Source organism: Carlito syrichta, unplaced genomic scaffold, assembly GCF_000164805.1.
Source record: "Carlito syrichta isolate Samal-C Ts95f unplaced genomic scaffold, Tarsius_syrichta-2.0.1 Scaffold305580, whole genome shotgun sequence".
In the NCBI taxonomy this organism is placed as follows: Eukaryota; Metazoa; Chordata; class Mammalia; order Primates; family Tarsiidae; genus Carlito; species Carlito syrichta.
This window is the reverse complement of record NW_007249676.1, coordinates 125,954-146,420: the sequence shown is the minus strand read 5'-3', so window position 1 is coordinate 146,420 and position 20,467 is coordinate 125,954. Positions and strand designations below refer to the sequence as shown.

At 35.0% G+C, this 20,467-nt stretch overlaps 1 protein-coding gene across 3 annotated transcripts in view; it reads right to left on the bottom strand.

The window, feature by feature from the left end:
* Positions 1-9,509: 9,509 nt before the first annotated feature.
* TSGA10 (testis specific 10) overlaps positions 9,510-20,467 on the bottom strand; it is a 65,925-nt gene continuing 54,967 nt past the window's right edge. For 2 of the 3 annotated variants that reach the window (XM_021714301.1, XM_008061790.1), the window contains 4 exons: positions 18,530-18,585; positions 17,286-17,454; positions 13,208-13,318; positions 9,510-9,808 (listed from right to left, as the gene is read on the bottom strand). In XM_021714301.1, coding sequence (XP_021569976.1) covers positions 9,551-9,808; positions 13,208-13,318; positions 17,286-17,454; positions 18,530-18,585 — 594 coding nt within the window. In that variant the 3' untranslated portion in view covers positions 9,510-9,550. The remainder of the gene's footprint in view (positions 9,809-13,207; positions 13,319-17,285; positions 17,455-18,529; positions 18,586-20,467) is intronic. The other variant, XM_008061791.1, reaches the window with a different exon arrangement.

Genomic DNA, 20,467 nt, shown 5'->3' with positions numbered 1-20,467 from the left:
AGTCAAGTTATCCCTCTTTGCTGATGATATGATCCTATACCTTGAAAATCCAATAGAATCTGTCAAAAACCTGCTTGCACTGATAAAGGACTTTGGCAAAGTCTCAGGGTACAAAATAAATGTGCAAAAGACAGTTGCATTCCTATACACCAACAACAAGCAGGCAGAGACCCAAATTAAAAGCACAATCCCATTCACAATAGCCACCAAAAAAGTGAAATACCTCCACATTTTCCTATCCAGAGAAGTGAAAGACCTTTACAATGAGAATTACAAAACACTGCTCAAAGAAATCCAAGAAGACACAAACAAATGGAAAAATATTCCATGCTCATGGATAGGAAGAATCAACATTGTTAAGATGTCCGTCCTACCAAAGGCAATCTACAGATTCAACGCAATACCTATTAAGTTACCAACATCATTCATCTCAGACCTGGAGATGACAATACAGAAATTCATATGGAAACATAAACGACCACAAATAGCCAAAACAATCCTTAGCAAAAGGAACAAAGCAGGAGATATCACACTTCCAAACTTCAAACTTTACAATAATCAAAACAGCCTGGTATTGGTACAAGATCACACATATAGACCACTGGAACAGGATAGAGATTCTGGAAACAAAGCCTCAATTTCTCAACCAACTCATCTTTGACAAAGCCTCCAACAACAACCACAGGGAGAGGAGAACCTATTCAGTAAATAGTGATGGGAAAACTGGCAGACCACATGCAGAAGACTGAAACAGGACCCCTACCATTCACCATACACAAAAATTAACTCTAAATGGATCAAAGACCTAAACATAAAACCTCAAACTATAAGAATCTTAGAAAACCCAGAAGACACCCTTATGGAAATTGGAACTGGCAACCAATTCCTATTCAGAACCCTAAATGCCCATACCTTAAGAAATAAGATAGACAAGTGGAACCTCATCAAAATAACGAGATTCTGCAAAGCAAAAGAAACTACCAAGAGAGCAGGGAGACAGCTCACAGAATGGGAAAAAATATTTGCCAAAAGTATATCTGACAAAGGCCTAAGATCTAGGATCTACAAGGAATTCCAACATGCTGAAAGACAAAAAACAAACAGCCCCATTAAAAAGTGGGCAAAAGACATAAATAGACACTTCTCAAAAGAGGACATACAGGCAGCCAACAGACACAAGAAAAAGTGTTCAGCCTCACTCATCCTCAGAGAAATGCAAATCAAAACCACACTGAGATACCACCTAACCCCAGTAAGAATGGCCATCATTAATAAAACAAACAACAACAGATGCTGGCGAGGATGCAGAGAAAAAGGATCGCTTCTACCTTGCTGGTGGGAATGTAAACTAGTGCAACATCTTTGGAAGACAGTGCAGCAATTTCTGAAAGAACTAGAAATTGACTTTTCATATGACCCAGCAATTCTCCTATTGGGAAAATACCCAGAGGAACTCAAACCATTCTACAAAAAAGATACCTGCACACTTATGTTTGTTGCAGCTCTATTCATTATAGCAAAAACATGGAACCAACCATGTTGCTCATCGAAGCTAGACTGGATAAAAAAACGTGGTACATACACAAAATGGAATATTATGCAGCCACAAAGAAAGACAAACATATGAACTTTGCAGCAACTTGGATGGATTTAGAGTCGATCATATTCAGTGACCTATCACAGAAACAAAGAACAGAGTACCATATGTTTTCACTCATAAATGGACCTTGAACAATTATAATACTATAAGAAAGGTATTAGTATTGGCATTAGTGTGAAACTATCATGGGGGGGTGGGAATGGCAGTAGAGGGAAACTGCTAGGGGAGGGAGGGGCATACCTCATCAACAAGGGTACCTACATAATCAACGTTTGTATACCAAACCCTGAATTGTACCCCACATCTTTATAATTAAAAATAAAAAAAGAAAAGAATAGGAAGATGCCAAGAATGTGCTTGCATATAAGACAGGCCATATGAGGACACAGTAAGAATGCAGCCATTTGGGGACCAAGAAGAGAGGTCCCAGAAGAAACCAAACCTGCTTGCTCTGTGTTCTTGGACTTACGGACTATAGAACTGTGAGAAAATATATTTCTATTGTTTAAACTACCCCATCAGTGATATTTTGTTATGGCAAACCTAGTAGATACACCATCTAAATGCCCACCAACAAGTAACAAATTGTGATATAGCTTTACAAGGGAATACTATAACAATAAAAAGAAATAAACATGAAACATGAGTGAATTTCAAAAGCGTTATGATGAATAAAAGAAGCTACAATAAGTACATAATTCCATTTATATAAAAGTCTAAAGTCTACCCTAATCTATAGTAAAAGAAGGCAACCCATCTCACTTTTAATGGTCCCATAGGCTCATGGTAAAGGGAGAAAGAGCTACTACACAAATGGAAAACAAAAAGAGAGTATTGGTCACTATTCTTGTATCAGATAAAACAAACTTTAAATTAAAAATGGTAAAAAAAAAAAAAAAAAAAGAATAAAGGACATTACAAGATGATAAAGGGCTTAATCCAACAGGAAGTCTTACTATCCTAAATATATATACAACTTTGAAGCACACTGATTTATCAATTACTACTAGACCTAAGAGAAGATGTAGACAGATATACAATAATATCAGGAGATTGTAACACCCCAGTAGCAGCTTTAGACAGATCATCAAGGTAGAAAACTAACAAAGAAATTCTGAACTTAAATTCAACACTTGATCCATTGGACCTAATAGACATCCACAGAATACTTCATCCAACAGTATATATGCTTCTCATCTGCACATGGAACATATAAGATTGACCAAATGCTCAGTCATAAAGCAATCTTAACACATTCCAAAAAACAAAAATTGTACCAAGTGTCTTCTGTGACTATAAAGGGATAAAAATAGATAACAATCCTAAGAGGAACCATCAAAACCATACAAATACATGAAAACTAAACATATTGCTCCTGAAGAATTTTCGGGTAAACAACAGAATCAAGACAGAAATTTTAAAATTCTTTGAAACAAATAAAAATAAATATACCACATACCAAAAACCTCTGGAATATCACAAAATCAATGCTAAGAGGACAGTTAATAGCACTAAAAGTCAATATCAAGAAAACAGACTTCAAGCAACCTAATGTCTCACCTAAGAGAACTAGAAAACATCAACAAACTAAACATGAAAGAGAAGAAAAGAAATAACCAAAATCAGAATAGAATTAAATGAAATTGAGACCCCCCCCCAAAAAGCATGCAAAGATTCAAAAAAACAAACCTGGTTCTTTGAAAGGATAAACAAAATTGATAAACTACTGGCCAGATTAACAGCTGAAAACAAAGAAGACAATGAAGAAGAAAGACAAAATCCAAATAATCAGAAACAAAAAAAGGTGACATTATAACTGGTCCCAAAGAAATACAAAAAATTCTTAGATTACTATAAGCATCTATATGCATGCAAACTAGAAAATCTACAAGAATGAATAAATTCCGTGAAACACCTTTCAAGATTGAAACGGAAAAACTGAAATCCTGAACAGATCAATAATAAGTCATAAAATTAAATCAGTAGTAAAAGACTTACCAACCAAAAAAAGTCGTGAAAGAGATGGATTCTACCAGATGTACGAAGATGATCTGGTACCAATGCTACTGAAACTATTCTAAACAACCGAGGAGAGACACGTCTATAACTCATTGCATGATGCCAATATCATCCTAATACCAAAATCTGGCAAAGACATAACAAAGAGAGAAACTCCAGGCCAATGTCCCTGATGAACATAAATGCAAAAATCCTCAACAAAATACTAGCAAATTGTATCATATCTTTATCAGCACATCATAAAGATATTCAGCATGATTAAGTGGGCTTTATTTTGGGGAAGCAAAGTTTGCTCAACATATGCAAATCAGTAAATGTGATCCACCACATAAACAGAACTTAAGACAAGAACCACACAATTATTTCAATAGATGCAGGAAAGCATTTGATAAAATCCAACATCACTTCATGATAAAAACCTTCAACTATCTAGGCATCAAATGGACATACCTCAAAATAAGTGTTATCCATGGACAAACCCACAGCCAACATCATAGTGAATGGGTAAAAGTTCGGAGGAGTCCCCTAAAAACTAGAGTAAGATAAAATGTCTACTCTCACCACAACTATTTAACATAGTACTGGAACTTCTAGTGAGAACAATCAGGCAAGAGAAAAAAATAAAAGGTATATAAACAGGAAAAAAATAAGTCAAATTACCTCTCTTCACAAACAATATGATTCTATATTTAGAATACCCTAAAGATTCAATCAAAAGACTCCGAGATCTGATAAATGATTTCAGTAAAGTCTCAGGATACAAAGTTAACATCCAAAAATCAATAGCATATCTATACACCAATGTTTAAGCTGAGAACCAAATTAAGAACACAATCCCATTTTCAATAGCCATAAAAAAATATATCTGGGACTATATCTACCAAGGAGGTGAAAAATATATACAATAAAGAAAGAAGTCAAAGGTGACTCAAAGGAAAAGCATTCCATGTTCATGAATTGAAAAAAATCAATGTTGTTAAAATGTCAACACTGCCTATAGCAATCTGCAGATTCAACATAATCCCTATCAAACTACCAGCATCATTTTTCACAGATCTAGCAAAAAAATTAAATTCATATGGAAGCAAAAAAGAGCCCAAATAATCATAAGCAAAAAGAACAACACTAACAGTATCACATGACTGGACTTCAAACTTTACTATAAGGCTACAGTAACCAAAGCAGCAGGATACAGTACAAAAATAGACACATAGACCAAAGGAAGAGAATAGAGAACAAGAAATAAAACCTCTTAGTTACAACCAACTGATCTTTAACATGGTTGACAAAAGTAAACATTGGGAAAAGGACACCCTATTCAATAAATAGTGCTAGGAAAACTTGCTGACCACATGCAGAAGAATGAAGGTAAATTCCTTCCTCTTATCATGTACAAAAATGAACTCAAAATGAATTAAAGACTTAAATGTAAAATCTCAAACTATAAAAATCCTAGAAGCCTAAGAAATACTTTTATTGACACTGGCCTTGGCAACAAATTTCTAATCAAGTCCCTAAGAGCAAATGCAACAAAAACAAAAATTGACAAGTGGGACCTAGTTAAAGACATTCTGTATAGCAAACGAAACCATCAACAGAGTAAATAAACAACCTTCAGAAAGAGAGAAAATATTTGTAATCTATGCATCCAACAAAGGGCTAGTATTCAGAATCTACATGGAACTTAAACAAATCAATAAGAAAAAAACAAATAGCCCTATTAAAAAGTGGGCAAAAGACAGGAAAAGACACTTCCTAAATGAAGACATACAGGCAGCCAACAAACGTGAAAAAATGCTCATCATGAATCATCAAAGAAATGCAAATCAAAATGATAATGAGATGCCATTTCACACCAGTCAGAATGGCTATTTTTAATAAGTCAAAAATAAAAGATATTGGTGAGGTTGTGAAGAAAAGAGAATGCTCATACACGGTTGGTAGGAATGCAAGCTAGTTTAGCCCCTGTGGAAAGCAGTTTGGAGATTTCTCAGAGAACTTAAAATAGGCTGGGTATAGTGGCTGACACCTATAATCCTGGCATTTTGAGAGGTCAATGTTGGAGGATTACTTGAGCCCCAAAATTCGAGACCACCCTAGTCAACATAGCAAGATCCTGTCTCTACAAAAATAAAATAAAATAAATTAGCTGGGCATGTGGTACACACCTGTAGTTGCAGTTATTCCGGAGGCTGAGGCAGAAGGATTGCCTGAGTCCAGGAGGTTGAAGCTGCAGTGAGTTGTGATCATGCCACTGCACGCCATGCTGGGCAACAGAGTGAGACTCTGATTTAAAAAAAAAAGGAACTAAAAGTAAAGGAACTAAAAGTAACTTTACCATTCAACCCAGCAATTTCACTACTGGGTGCGTACCCAAAAGAACATAAATTGTTCTACCAAAAAGACTACTGCACTTGTATGTTTTTTGAAGCGCTATTCACAATAGCAAAAACATGGAACCAACATAGGTTCCCATCAATCCTGAACTGGATAACGAAAACGTGGTACATATACATCAGGGAATATTATGCAGCTATAAAAAATTATGTCCTTTGCAGCAACGTTGATGCAGTTGGAGGCTATTATTCTAAGAAAATTGATGCAGAAACAGAAAACCAAATACCATCTATTCTTACATGTGAGTGGGAGCTAAACACTGGGTACACATGGACATAAAGATGGGAACAGCAGACACTGGGGACCCCTAAGTGGGGGCAAGCATTGAAAAACTAGCTATTGGGTATGACCCGCTATTTGGGTGATGGGCTCAACAGAGGCCAAAACACACCACCACGTAATATACTCATGTAACAAACTTGCACGTGTACCCCCAAACCCCCCTAAAATTTTTTAATTGGAAAAAAAGTAAATCAGTGGCTTCCTGGGGATTTGGATAGATGACTGCAAAGGGTTTGAGGGAACACTAGAGAAGTGATGGAAATTTTCTACCTTTATTATAGTGGTGATTGTTCAAGTGTCCCTGTATTATACACTTAAAATGGGTGCTTTTTTAGTTCATTTAGATTTAAACTTCAATACAGCTTATTTAAAAATTAGATTTGCCAGTTGTTCATAAACAATAAACAAACTAGATAGCTAGATTAATATATACAATCACACTCTGAAGCAGAAGTGATTTTGAAGTGACTCATTACACAATGATAAAAGAAATTTTTATTATAAATATAAAAAATACTGATCGAGTATGAATCTAATAGTAGTCTTTAAAATATAACAAAAACTGACAATATCATTCAGAGGAAAATAGACAAATCCACAATTATATAGGACAATTTTTTTTTGTTTTGAGTAGGAGTCTTATTCTGTTGCCCAGACTGGAGTGCAGTGGCATACTTATGGCGACTGCAGCCTCAACTTGCCTTCCAAGTAGCTGGAACCACAGGCATGCACCACCATGCCCGACTAATTTTTTTATTTATTGTAGAAACGAGGTCTTGCCAAATTGCCCAGGCTGGTCTTGAACCCTTGGGCTCAGACAATCCTCTCACCGCCACCTCCCAAAGTGCTGGGATTACAGGCATGAGTGTGAACCACCACATAATTTTAACGTATCTCTTTCAGTAATTGAAAAATCAAGAAAACAAATTTAGAAAAGACTTATAAGGATTGACACTACTAACAAGCCTCATCAAATATATACATATAAAACATATATATGTACCCAGTAAGTGAGCACATATGTTTTTCAAGCTGGTGTATATTATCAAATATTGGGTACCCTGACACTAAGAAATTCTTAAGAGATACCAAAGAATTAATGTCAAATAAGCCATTTTATCTGATCATTATATTAGAAATACTAGACAACAAAATGCTAGCCAGAAGTGATAATAGACACAACAAAATAAAAATAGATAAACAACTTCAAGTCCCTTGTACACTGGAAATAATTTTAAAATTTCAGTGATCAAAAATAATCATAATGATCATAATGTAATTGGATGATAGTTAAAACTGAATGGCAATGAAAGCATTACTTCAATACTTGTGGGTGGTAGCCAAAAAAATGTAAGAGAAATTTCTAGCCTTAAAGCATACAAAAGAAGAATGATACAAAAGTCAGAGAATGTGATAAATTTATTCTAAAATGCATTGAGAGACTTTAATAAGGGCAAGTGCAGTCAAAATAATTTGAAGGAACATTAATCCTCTCAGATATCAAGACTTCATATAAAACTAGAGTAGCTGTAAGAGTGTATTGTTGGCAAAAGGATCAATAAATAGACCAATGGCACAAAATGTACTGAAATTTTTTATGACAAAGTAGACTTACTTTTATTTTAAGATGAAGGAGACTTACATTTTAGTGAAGAAAGGATGATGGATAGCCATCCACAAAAATAAAAATATATCTACTTCAAACTACACAAAATAGATCCCAAGTGGATTAAAGACCCAAATGTAATGGGCAAAATTTTACATACTTTCAGATTTTCAGAAGAACCTTTAAATGAAAATATAGGAAAATAGCTTTTTAGTCTTGGAATAGTAAAGAATTTCTTAAAGAAGACATAAAAGCATAAACCATACAGGAAAAGATTGATAATAATTCTGAGTGCATCAGAATTTGACATGTTTGCTTATATTACAAGTAAAATGAAAAGATAAGTCAAAAAACAGTATAATTATATCTTTAAAAAAGATTATTGTCAAGAATATATAGAGAATTCCTTTACATCAATATAAAAAATATAAGCTGCTCAATAGAAAAATAAGTAAAGTTTTTGAAAACTTCACTTGAGAAGTTCAAGAAAAAAATTCATAGAAGAGGAATCCTGCATGACTAAGAGATATGAAAATTTCCTCAATTTCACTAGTAATCAAGAAAACACAAAACTAAACTATGGAAAAATTTAAGTCTGACAATATCAAGTATTCAATTAGTATTTGAGAAAATAACAACACATGATTTCTAATGGGAAAGTGACACTTTAGAGAACAAATGTGACTTAGAAGAGTTGAAAATATACATATCTTTGACCTGGTTATTCACTTCCAGACGTAAACCTAGACAGACATATAACCAAGGAGAAATGTAAAAGGAGGTTTGTTGCAATGTTTTATAATAGAAAAAAACTAAATTTCCTTCAGTATGTGAATGAATTTAAAAATATGTCTACAATGAATATACTGTTTGAAGTAGGACTCTACATACTGGGGATGCCCAAAACATGTATATACATTTTAAGCGATGTTAAGAGATATTCACCATAATCAGAAGTGTCTGGATGCTGATGATAACCACTCTGATCACCTCTTGTAATTGCAAAAGTCAAATGTGACTTGTATTCATCTTATTGAGTATTACAATTTTAATAGTTTTTCCTTTCTTAAAATGTGTACACATTTTTTGGGCACCCTCTGCATAAATCAATTATCAAAAGAGAGACACTTCAAAATTATAATATTGAACAAAAAGGGCAAGTTACAAATGGATATCTCTAGTATGTTTATTATCACTCAGGCAAAACCGAAAACATACAAAACATTATACATCATTTGTGGGTGACAAATATGTAGAAAAAGTATAAACACATGCATAGGAGTTAGACATACTTACCGGAAAGTGATATACAACAACAATTAGAGAAGGATGAGGAAAAAAGATGAGGAGTTGTATATGTAATGCTTGGTTTCTTTACAAAAAAAAAAAAAATCTCCTTGAAGCAAATGTGGCAAGATAGGTATCCTTACGTTGGGGATGTGGGGACATGTTTATCTGTCATATTAAGAGTTTTTGCACTTTTTTGTATGGTTGAAATATTTCCTAATCTTAACAAATGCTAATGATGTTTCAGTTGTAGGGTAGATAAGAGACTGGAGAAGAACCAGAGTGGATATTCAGACAATGGTTAGCATGCTACAATTCACAATATATTTAAATAATTTGTGTTTGTTCATATATTTAATTTATGGAAAGTCAAGCAAGACTATTTTAAATATGATGCAGGATGTATTATAAGCATACTTTCCCAAACTTACTTGCTCAACCTCTCTATTGAGGGAATCTACTTTTTCTTTTAATCTGTTACCCTCTGCCTCAGCAGTGATAAGTTCCAATTTGAGAGTATTGTTATCTGCCTCTGATTGGCGGGCCTTATTTTCCCAGTTTTCAGCATCTTCATTGGCTTTTCGGAGTTGGTCCATCATTTGCCGGTTCTCAGATTCCTGAAAGCAAATCTTAGGTATTTAAAACATTTAAAATGTTCAACATATGATATAAATTAAACATTATTTTCCATATCATTGAGAATTCACTTGCCATAAGGAGTATTTGTAACATAACCTTGAGGAAACCTAGCTATATATACTCCTAGTTTAGAAAAACCAATCACCCTGTAATTAACAAAAAGAGTGAGATCAGAATCTGCCCTGGCTCCTGAGTAAACTTAAGTAAATTACTCTTATCGTCAGGATCTTTAGAATATGCTCAAATATTACCTTGTGTTCAAACAAAACCCTCCATTGCCTCCTTTCCCATATGGCGACTTACTATTTACTGGTCTGGTTTCTGAGCCTCTGATCTTTTGTATCTTTGTATTCCCTTATTGCTGACCAATTTACTGAGTGCTTGCATTTCTTAAGGATCAACTTACAATAATTCTCTTGGTTGGTAAATTCCTGTCTAATTCTGGCCTTCCATTCACAGTCCTGACCTTAATTTCTTAGTCATTGACTTATGATTTACTTTCGCCTGCTAGTGTAGTAACTTGCCTGAAATTTCTCAGAAGTAAAATGTTGAACCTATACCAATAAATGCTAGTCATAAGTATATAAAACCAGATTTTTTTAAACTTCAAAATTCTATCATAAGCAGATTGGCTGAATCTTATTTCTGCAGGAAAAATTTCAGCTCCTCAAATAATATACTACACTGAGTAATCATTATTAGGCTACTTAAAATATTTTATTATTATTATAGTTTGTTGCTCTTATTCTCTACGGTTTTTTGCACTTTTTTGTATGTTTGAAATATGTTCTAAAAAATTAGCTATAATTTCAGTAATTAATTTTAACAAGACACTAAATCTGTTTCTGTCCTGTTACTATATAGTGTACTTCCTTATAAGAAGTCCTGGGCTAAATAAAATCACCAAATTGTATAAATAAAGTCTCACTTTAAAATCAGATTACCATTTCACAATTGTAACTACTTAAGCCTGGTTGAAATTCAGCTAATATTGCCATCTTGTGGCCTCCACTGTGAAAGAACTTTTTCAAGGCTGTTAGTCAACAAATTAATATTCTAAATTACTTTATTGGCTTTCAAGATTCAAATGTGCCAGTAAAAACCCAATGAGTGTTTTCCACAATTGCACTAAAAATGGTAGTTGTGTACAGAGTACATACTTGGAAGGTAAATGGTAAAATACATGTAAAGTGAATTTTACCCACATAATCTATTTAACTTTCTATAGTACTTATTGTCTATGTTATTCATTTAAAACTGCCTTACAGTTTTGTTAGGCATGGATATACTATCTCCCTGATAACATGATTATTTCTCCAAGATATGAACCATTCTTATGTTAAATTCAGTTTTGTGACCAGGTAATACACAGTTCAAGGTGAAAAACAATTGCCATAGAATGTCTCTCCTACCCTTCAGTCATCCAGTGTCCCTCCCTGTTGGCAACTAGAAACTGATCTTACCCCTTTGTGTATCTTCCCATAGAGGCCAGAGCAGTTGGGGCTTGCAATAGCAACATTGTAAAGAAAGTGAAACTGTTCCTTGATATTCTTTATTCCTTGCTTTCAGGATCTCTTCACCTCTATAGGGTGCCTCCTCATCCTGTACCCACAGTAACAGGAATCCTTTGCAATTTTTGCCCTAATTATGGTTACAACCTCTCCTAATTACTTCTTCCCTTCTGAGGTTGTTAATCTTATGATTTACCCTTTCCAGAATATCTCCCTAAAAGGCAATTCTCAAATAATTTCCATGATCTAGTTCTAACAAAAGCTTCCTGAACATAGGGTTCAAAGAAGCTCCTAACCTCTCCATTACCACCTATTTATACACTGTAGCTACAAGACCTACTTTTCCCCCTTATACCTTTGCTCATGAGGTTCTCACTGCCTGAGGAGCCATGCTGTTTTCTCCCAGTCTTTCATCTCTGGCAGCACAGCACCTAGCACACTGCACACTGAACGAATGGGTGAATCAAGGAATACTCCACGTTTCTTGATGGCCTCTCCCTACCAAAATGGGCCCGCGGTTCATTCTCTCAGGGGAGGTGCCTGGATCCATCCAGTGTCATGCAATGCAATCTCATAAACTCATACTAGGACGCCAAAAGCTAAGAGAAGTATGATGTGTAATGTATGAAAATATAATTCCAGAATTTAAAAGCTCTAAATCCTAATGGTAGAATTTCAGGTAATGTGACTAACAGGCTAGGGAGATAAAATCTTACTACACTAAGTGTTGCTCTGGATGTTCATTTATCTATTTCTGACCTATTCTAAAATAGATGCAGATGGTTCACCATGCTAGGTATTTTAAACACTTTATCTCATTTACGTGGGTATTCTTCCCAATGACAGGTGGGAAATGGAGGTGCTGTAGCCCACATATGTCCATGACATTAGTAAAAAGAGAAGCTAGATATGGCTGATTCCAAAGTTTCTATCCACTTATAGTATTACATTGCTAGCACCTTAAAATCAAGAAGTGTAGGAAACCACCTGCTTTTCCTACATAAGACTGTTGCCTTGCTGAAAGCAGGAATTCCAATTTAGGAAGGCTTGGATTTTCTTCTATCTGAAAGTCCTTATTCCTATGCATATTATAAATAAGTAATCAAAATATGTTTGTAGACTGATATTAAATGATACATTAAATAAAATAAGCAGTTGGGGGGGAAGCTCCCATTGATGGTTTGAATGGTATATACGTAACACCGCACCGATTATAATAATCAACCCACCAACACAATTTTAGATAATATTTAAAATTATTAAATATAATATTCAAAGTATATTAAAGTTAGATAATCTCTAACATCCTTGGTCAAGCTGCCTGTTGTTTATTCCAGGGTTGCCATATAGGCACCCACACTTATTTGGAGTCATCTGATATCACATACATGCACCTGGTTGAATGGCTGTTAACAGAGAAATGCAGAGAACAACCTACACTTTGGTCCTAAAAAACAGACGGTCCTAAACCAAAGTAATCAGTTCTGATCTATTATACAATCAGGTGGAGCCTCTTTTATCAGAGGTTTATAATTGAAAACTCCACCATTTTCAAATAATAAGTGAGGCCGAGTTTATTCTGGCCCTTTTCCCTTCTGCTTATCTAGAATGGCTGAGTAGCAAACTAAAAGGGACATATTCTTTCTATTATTTTTTTCTACACACAGCATTGAAATGGGGTCATATTCTTGAGTTATCTGTCTGAACATTGGCAACATTCTATAGTTAATCCACCATTATCAAAACTAAAATATGCTGTATATTAAAGGACTTGATTCACTTGCCCCATGAGTATAATTGATTACTAAATTAAATCTAGTGAAAACTCTAGGTATCACAACAAGACACAAAAAGAGATATACATACTTCAGACTTTAATATATTCTTCAACTTGTTGACCTCCAGATTGGTATCTTGGACCTTCTGTTTTATGTCACTAAGTTCATTATGAGTGTCATTCAATTTTTTGGACAGTGACTATGAAAAAAAGATGGGTAGTTTTTACTATAAAAAAGAAAATTCCTATATCTCAAAAATATCATAAATAAATTTTTAAATATTTGGAATAAATAAGATAAATAAAATTAACATACCTAATACAGGAAATTAATACAAAAGCAGTGAGAAAACACATGAGCACAACAGCAAATGGGCAAAATACCAAAACAAACAATTCACAAAAAGAAAGCATGAAGGAGATAAGACATAAAAAACTTTACTAGTAATTAAAGATATGCTAATTAAAACAATGAACTACTATTTTGACATCAAGTTATTAAAGATTTAAAGCTATTCAGTTATGGCAAGAAATGAGCATTTCTGTGTACTGCTGGAGTAAACGTAAATTTGGTGAAAGCAAATCTGTGATTAGCTACTGGTGATGTATCAAGAGACATTTTTAAATGTTATAGAAACAAAAAAGACAAAATGTTGATTATTTCTGAAGGTAGGAGATGGTACATGGAGATTCACTGTATTTGAAAATGTCCACTTAAAACATTTCTTTTTATTTAAAATGGAAATTTCATAAGCTTTGACTCAATTTGAAATGAAATCTTATAATATTTAACATGTTTGTTAAATATTAAATAAGGCATTATTTATTACAATGACAATATGTAGTCACATCAAGTGAATGATGCAGTAAATAATAGTATATCTACACAGTGGTATAACTACATAGTAGAATATTATGCATTGATGGGGAACATTTGAAATGATTTTTAATAACAGGAAAATGTTCATCTATGTTAAGCAAAAATATCAGGCCAAAACACAAAAATACCTAATTATCCCAATTTGGTAAAAACTGTAGTGTCGGGGCACACCTCATCAACAAGGGTACACCTGCATAATGAACATTTGTACAACTAATGATGAACCTTGATTTGAACTAAAGCATCAGTATTTTACCTACTATTGCTTTGTACCATTAATGCAAATGTGAATTCAGTTAAGACAAATAACATCTTAGTATTATGATGAAAAACATTTGTATTTGTGGATGAAATAATTTTAGGGACCCCCAGAAATGAATAAAAACAAGTTTATTTTTAAAAATGTGGTATCAAGGGTAAAATTTTAAAGTTTCTGCTTTCCCAATCTTCTGTAGTACTGGTTTTTTTTTTTGAGTTGGCGTCTCACTCTGTTGCCCAACTAGAGGGCAGTGGCCGCTCCCAGCCACCGCAGCCTCGACCTGCTGGGCTCCGGCGATCCTTCCGCCTCAGCCTTCCAAGTAGCCGGAATTACAGGCATGTGCAACCACCCCGGCTAATTTTTTGATTTATTGTCGAGATGAGGTCTCACCAAGTTGCCCAGGTAGGTCTCGAACCCACGGGCTCAGGCAATCCACTCACCTCAGCCTCCCAAAGGCGCGGGATTACAGGCTGAGCCACCTAGCCCACAGAGAGGTCCTTCCTCTACCTTGGGCCTGTGACCCAAATGAAGGGAAAAGTACTCATGAACAAGTAAATTGTTATGACATCAGTTTTCTTCTGATTATAAAAAATGTTTATGAAGTTTGAACAAGGCAGAGAAATGTGTATGACATTACAGTATATAATCGTTACAAAATATTTATTGAGTGATATACAGGATATTATAGTAAGTGCTTTCTAAACATAGTCTTGTCTACTATCCATTTTTACAGATGATACACTAAGAATCAGATAAATTAAACTGTATGATCACACAACCAGAGAGTGAGATTCAATCCCATTTAAGTCTTAAATACTCTGTTCTACTGCCTGTTCATGTAGAAGAAAAAGCACAAGCCGGCTCGGTGGCTCAGCCTGTAATCCCATGCCTTGGGAGGCTGAGGTGAGTGGATTGCCTGAGCCCGCGGGTTCGAGACCCGCCTAGGCAACTTGGCGAGACCTTATCTCCACAATAAATAAAAAAAATAAGCCGGGCGTGGGAGTGCGCGCCTGTATTCCAGCTACTCGGAAGGCTGAGGCGGAAGGATCGCCAGAGCCCAGCAGGTCGAGGCTGCGGTGGCCGGGAGCGGCCACTGCACTCCAGCCTGGGCGACAGAGTGAGACTCCAACTCAAAAAAAAAGAAAGAAAAAAGAAAAAAAAGCACAATATAAAAAGGCATGTGATTTTATCCCAGTTACACTAAAAAGTACATATAAAATAGTATTAAAAAGTATTTAAGTGAACTGAAAAACAATATAAAACAACGTGTCAAATGTTAACCGTGGCCAACTCTGGGTGTTAAAAATATGAGTTTTTGTTGTTGTTGTTGTTGAGTTGGAGTCTCACTCTGTCACCCAGACTGGAGTGCAGTGGCACGCTCTCGTCCACCGCAGCCTCAACCAGCTGGGCTCTGGCGATCCTTTCGCCTCAGTCTTCCAAGGAGCTGAAACTACAGGCGTGCACTACCATGCCCGGCTAATTTTTTATATATTGTAGAGACGAGGTCTCGCCAAGTTCCCCGGGCTGCTCTCGAACCCGCAGGCTCAGGCAATCCACTCGCCTAGGTCTCCCAAAGTGCTGGGCTTACAGGCTGAGCCACCGAGCCCAGCCAAGTTTTTTTTTTTTTTACTTTCTTTTTTTTTTTTTTGTAAGAAACAAGACTTTCTATAATGAGCCTCTATTTCTTAACAAATAAAACAAAACAAATGCTGGGCACGGTGGCCCATGCCTATAATCTCAGCACTTTAGGAGGCTGAGGCGGAAGATCCCTTGAGCCCAGGAGTTCAAGACAAGCCTAGGCAACACAGTGAGACCTGGTCTCTACAAAAAAATTTTTTTAATTAGCAGGGCATCATGGCACATGCCTGTAGTTCCACCTACTCAGGGGACTGCGGTAGGAGGATCCCTTGAACCCAGGAGCTTGAGGCTGTGGTGAGTCAGAGTGAGGCTCTGACTCATGTTTATGAAAAACTAGAAATTTAGTTTTTTAGAAAAGTTACACTCACTTTTAACCCATTTAATCTAGCTGTAGAGTACATAAAAGTAGAACTTATAAATTCACATTTTTTGTTTTTATTGGTATTCGTTAATTTTTTAAAAAATAAACTTTATTTTAGAATAGTTTCAGATTTACAGAAAAGTTGTGAAAATAATATAAGAGCACCCATACATCCCATACTAGCTTTCCTCTATTAGTAATATTTTACATTAGTTTGGTATATTTGTCACAATTAATGAGCCAATATTGATACATTACATACTTTATTCAGATTTTCTTCATTTTTTCATAATATCTTGTTCTGTTCCAGGATCCCGTTATTCATTAACTTTTGAACAAAGTACTTCAACATCTCAGATAATTTTGTATAATTAACAAAGTATTGCATCTTTATAGTTGTTGATATAATCAAAAATCTTTAACAGTTAAAGAATACACTTTTATGATGCAAACTAAACACATTGAAAGTGATATTTGAGTGAGGGAAATCATTTGGAATGAAGAATTTTGGGGGGAAAGAAGTTTTCGCAAGAGAATTTTTTAATGTTTAAGTTAAAATAATGTTACTGGAAATGAGGACTGTGGGTTAGACAAAAATATGTTGTCTTAGAGAGGGAGAGTAATTATAAAAGGATTTTTCCTAAAAAGAATCGCAGTGCTAAAGAGGACCAAAAAATATGGCACAACTCATTCACTCATACTTAAACAAAATAATAGGAAGTCCATTAAAAAAAAATCTATTCTTTCTTTAAGGTTTTTATCCTCATTTGTTGATTTATTCAAACTATTTATCCTTCAATAAAGAAGTATTTTTCTAAGGCTTAATAAAAATTGATTATGTCCCTGCTTTTTTCTTTAGTATTTAACACTTTGAAAATTCCCTTTCGAAATTATACTGTGTTTTAAAGGCAAAAATAAATGCTTAGTTCCAATGTCTGAGCTTTTCTACAAAATGAAATGATGGCAGTCCTTCAGAAGAAATACATGTGTTTTTTTCTTAGAGAGAACAGATTCTAGGAACAAGTGTACCTGGTTTTCTTGTTTAGCTTTAGCAAACTGTTCTTGGAGATTGTCATTGTCATGAGCCAAGATATCTCTTTCCCTGGCAATTTGGGCCAGCTCGTCATTTGTCTCATCCAATTGCCGACGCATTCTGGAAATGTCTTGTTCACACATAATTAGGGCTTCAGTAGACTGTCTATTCCACAAATCAAATAGTACATAAGAAGAGACATTTTACTGAAACAGAACAATAAATTCTCACAAGACAGAAGACGGACAGTTAGCATGAAAACATCTCAAGAGATTCTAAATACATTTAATTTTATAGGAATAAATAAAACAAAGACAGTGCATTAGAGCTTCTCTACATTGCCATCATTTCACTATGAAAGAATACTAAATGTACATACTAGTCAACGACTTGCCAAGCATTTCAAAATTTCTAACACTCAAGTATCAGAAAGGCTTTCATCCTACCTTTTGCTGATATAGCTTAGTCTCCTTCAAAGATTCTTCTTCTTCTGCCCTCTTAAAAATTAGTCTTAAAAATCTTGGCTCCTGATTCTTTTCATTCTATCACTCGTCTCCTACAAATTCCATTCATATCCTTGGTTCCCAACTCCCAGATGACTCCAAAATAATTATCTCCAGCCTCAGCTCCTCTGTTACCAGATTCATACTCAGTTGCTTACTATACATATCTACCATAAAGTCCAAAAAGTTCTTCAAATTCAGAAGTAAAATCATCTTTCTCCTCATACTTTCTTCATGTTTAACATTAACCTTTGGCCAGAAACCTAGCATTTTTCTAGTGTCTCTCCCTTATAAACACCTCACTCCTTCTGGCCCCCAATCCCTAAGGCCTAATTTGCCTACACCTCTTCTAAGTAGTCTTTCTAACACAAAAATGCCAGAATTCTCTAGTGATTTCTTAGGATATCAAGACTCGTTTGTCTATAACACAGGCTACGACCTGCCTGTTTAGTCTCTCCTCCCTTCATTTCTACTCCTACACTCTGGTGGAGAGGTTTGTGAACATGATCTATGGTCCTCTGTGGTTCTTTGTTATTCTTTCTACTTTGAATGCCTTTTTCTTTGGACTTGACAAACGCCATCCCCTTTTACTTCCCTGAACAGACATTGGCCTCCTTTGAACATTAGGGAGTTATCACCTTAGACATAACACTAAACCTCTTGTTTCTTATTATCTTTGTCCTAACAGTACTTTGCCTCAGGTAAGCTATCAAATATGTGTTGAATGACTGATTTACCTTGATGCCTGTTCCATCTCAGCAATGATATTCTTCATGCCTGAAATGGTCTTTTCCTTGAAAAGTAATATAAGTATTAAATTAAAAATTCTTCTGTTATTTATGTTAGAACTGAATGAATAAAATGAAACTTTCCCTTCTCCTTTCAATTTCCATTTGGTTTTGAACATTTATGTCTTACTCTTCTTTTCCACACTTTAAAGCTTAGTATATCAATGTGAATACTTGTACTAGATAACAAAATAGATTATGCTCACTAAAGCAAAGGCTACACTTAGAGGTACTTATATTAGATCAGTATATCAATACATTGTTAAAAGATGCCTTGTGCAGTCACCCAGCAACACAAGAACCCCATAACCACTCTGTTTTACAAACTAATGTTTTGGCATGGGAGTGTTCTGTACTGGGATTAGAACCGATTCACTTACTCACAGTCTTCAAGTTATAAAACCCAGGCAAGTCAATCATGTATAACTTAATTTTCAAGAATAATAACTTTGATTAAGTATATTATTTATACTAGCTAGCAACAGCATCTTTAAAAAGCTGCTCCAATTGAATTACTTATAAAAGTACACTATTGATATTTAGATGTGAGCTGATAAGGAGGGAAACATGCATACAGCAAAGGAATTTTTTTTTAAAACTATTTTTAGTCTCCCTTTTCAAAGGTGTGGTGAGGGAGTAGAATTAGTGGAGTCAGTCAAGGCTAAAATAGGTTTGAATATATTAATGACTTTAATACCATTCCTGAATCACCTTTTAAAACTCTCATGGAGCCAGAACTAGTCTAACTATAAACAGACACTTAGAGTTAATATTAGTCCAAAAAAAGCAGAAAAATTATTATTTGACTAAATAATAACTAGATTTCACCTTGCCCTTTGGATTTTCAGATCCTTAGCAAACAACAAGATTTAAAACAAAAACATATTTTCTGATCAGTTCTGTTCCTGTTTCTTTAGAGAGACAGTTAATTTCACACGTGCACATGTGCATGTGTATGTATGTGTGTGGGCATGCTATCTTCCTTAATTCATGTACTCCTCTCCAGGGTATTTTTAGCTACAGTTTCCCATTCTGCTTTCTGATAGAATGGTGCAGATTCCACAGCTGGCAGTAATGATAATGAAGTATTGTTAAAAACATCCATTAGCAAAAACAGTGAAACCCCTTTAAGAAGGACAAACCAATGAAGGAAAAAAAACACAAAGTACTGCTTAAAATGAAGTGCTTACAAAATTTTTTTGAAGTGTAACTTTATACATTTCTAAATATTAATAACTTCTGAAAAACTAGTTGAACTAGTGCTTCTGAAAGTCATTACCTGGTTAACTTAAAAATGTCAGGAACCTTCCTTTCTAAGCCCTGTATCTTGTGTTTCCTATTTCATGCATAGGAGCTATCCATGTGGCTCCTAAACTGGAAACCATATCTTGTCAATTTTACTTCCTTGATAGATCTGTTTCTCTCACTGATAACTGCCACTATCCTAATATAAGCCTCATCACTGTTATAACTGGTGTCCCTATCACTATTCTCATTTTCCTATAATAAATCTTTTACAAGGATTTACAAGTGTCAGATATTTGTTATTGCAACGACCCTCCATATCCATGAGGATAGAGCCCACATTCAACGTCACATGTATTTTTATGATTTTTTATTTATCTATCCCATCTTATCTTTTACCCTCTCATACCTGTCTCTTTGCAACTTATTCTCTGGCCATACTATACTATCAGGAAGTCTCATGCAATTATTCCATGAAAGCCACTGGGCTTTCACATAAGCTGCTCTACCTGTCTAGATCATCCTTTCTCGCTCTGCTTTTCCCCTAAATCTTTACCTGGCTAATTTCTAGTCACTTTTCAGGGTAACCCAAGTACCATCACTTCCTGGAAGTCTTCCCAGACCTTCTTCCTCCCCTAACCC